The sequence below is a fragment of the Muscardinus avellanarius genome (genome assembly GCF_963383645.1).
Source record: "Muscardinus avellanarius genome assembly, chromosome: X".
NCBI lineage: Eukaryota > Metazoa > Chordata > Mammalia > Rodentia > Gliridae > Muscardinus > Muscardinus avellanarius.
The window spans coordinates 55591859-55593852 of record NC_137792.1 but is presented as its reverse complement, the minus strand read 5'-3'; the positions used below and the strand labels follow the sequence as shown (position 1 = coordinate 55593852).

The 1994-nt window shown below is 49.9% G+C and overlaps 1 protein-coding gene across 1 annotated transcript; it reads right to left on the bottom strand.

Moving 5' to 3' along the window:
• Window positions 1-280: 280 nt before the first annotated feature.
• On the bottom strand, window positions 281-1786 carry LOC308278924 (heat shock transcription factor, X-linked member 3-like; the record flags this gene model as incomplete). Its single annotated transcript, XM_080718923.1, has 3 exons — window positions 281-769; window positions 812-901; window positions 1310-1786. The coding sequence occupies 3 exons, from the start codon at window positions 1784-1786 to the stop codon at window positions 281-283; spliced, it is 1056 nt and encodes a 351-aa protein (XP_080575049.1).
• Between the last annotated feature and the right edge of the window lie 208 nt (window positions 1787-1994).

Below are 1994 nucleotides of genomic sequence, written 5' to 3'. Positions count from 1 at the left end.
CAAGGGCTTCAGCAACCACCTGGGGATCCTTACCTGGTCCTCAACCTTAACGAGCAAAATCTGCTCAGTGTGTGCAAATGCTGTGGCTTCTGAAGAAAGGACAACAACAGGAACCAAAGTATGGCGGAGCCAAGTAGACACCTTAGAAAGAAAACATACGACTCTAGATTCTCATGTGAATCGTTTATTTGAATTTTTGGAATTTTGTTTTATTAAGACCCCAAATGAGTTTGCATTTGAAGATTCTCATTTTTTTTTTAAATTCACCAGTGGTCTGGGTTCAGGGACCCTGGTTGTCCTTGAACTGCTCACAAACTGCACGCTTGTGATCTGAGGACGCCCCTTGCTCCTCGTTGGGGTTCTCCCTTGTGGACATGGTTGAGAGGGTGGCCATCAGGATGGAATAACAACTGTTGTACAGAGTCACGACAGAATCGTAAGTGGGATAATCTGGGGGGCTGTTGGGCTCCTCCCCCGCACCCTCCATTCCAGCAGAAGCCAGAGGTGCGGACATAACATTGCTAGAAGGACCCTCTCCGCTGGGGCTGCTTGGCCCTTGAAGGGCCTGGTTTCCCAGGGTATGTTCAGGGACACTACTCATAGCCCATACACCAGAGAATGGAAAGAGTTGGGAGCTATTGGGTCCCTGGTCACTGGGGATTTCCCCCTGAGCCTGGCTGTTTCCTTCATCCGCAGCATTCTGGTGGAATCTGGGAGAGCGTCGGGTAGGGGCCAGCCTCTTTCTCTTGGCGGCCGATGCAGAGGCTGCCTGCTGAACAGCGTTTTGGAGTGGCGTTGGTATGCAGGCTACCTGCTCAGCAGGGTTTCTGAGGTCATCTTTTCTGCGAACATTCTCGAGGAGCTCTGGATGGGCCCTCTGAAAGTTGTAGTTGCGGTAGATCTGAAACAGAAAGAGATATTTTAGCCATTCTGAGGCAACATGAGCATTGCTTTTCAGTCCTCAAACCCACAGGGTTTGGCACTAGAGAAAAACAGTTCAGTTGCAGGCAAGGGCCCTTATCTGTTCGAGCATAACCTCACTACAGAAAGTTGACAGGTCCCTGTGGAAATGCAAATATATGAACGAGCCTTCTTAGTGTCCTGTAGATTGTCTCTAAGGGGAAACTGTTTAATATCAGAACTTACACTTTCAACGTCTACACCCTGTTCTTTCAGTAAATCATATCTGCTGCTAAAAATAACCTCAGAAATTAAGCCCTTGCCGTATGTTATCTCTCCAGGGACTGTAGGAAGTTCTTTTTGAATTACAAGGACAGGAGGTAACTGAAATAAATACATTCTACTTTACCATCGTATTCTTTTTTCCATGGAAGTAGCCCCGAGAGGCCCTTGCGCGGATCTTGCTGAATCCGTAGAGGTTAAGCTGGCGGATGAAATTTTTCATGCTGTCGGTCTCAAAAATCTTCTCTGCTCCTCTGCGACGAAGAACTTCCCTCTGGAAAAGAACCACCTTGATGATCACCTTGTCGCCTTCGTCATTCCAGCGCAGAGACTTGAAGGCGTCGTCTTCCACAATCCTCCACAGCTTTCTGGGGAAGGAGAGCCCCGTGAGTTCTTCCCCATCTTCCCGGTTGGCCGCAGGCTGGTTCAGGTGTTCTGGTGGCGGGTTCTCTTGGGGATCTGGATCTGGGTCTCGGATTTCAGCTTGTTCAGCGTCGCCACTCAAGTCAAGGGAAGGATTAGGTGAGGCCTCGCTTGCTAGCTCTTCGCCAGCAACTGGGGCCTGCTTGGCTTCAGGGTCTTCCTCGGTACTCTGACCCTCCATAGCTCTACACTAGCCTCTGGAGCACTTAACTCCAAGGCTGATATCACCCACCGTCGAGCAGGTCAAAAGTGACTGTAGCCCCAGTGGGGACGGCCTATAAATGCTTTCCCAGGGGTTCTAGAGTCCCTGTAGTGGGGCAACCACCTGCTGAAGTCATCGTCCTCATTGTTAGTCCTGTGATGTCACAGGTCACTTGCAGCCAATCTGG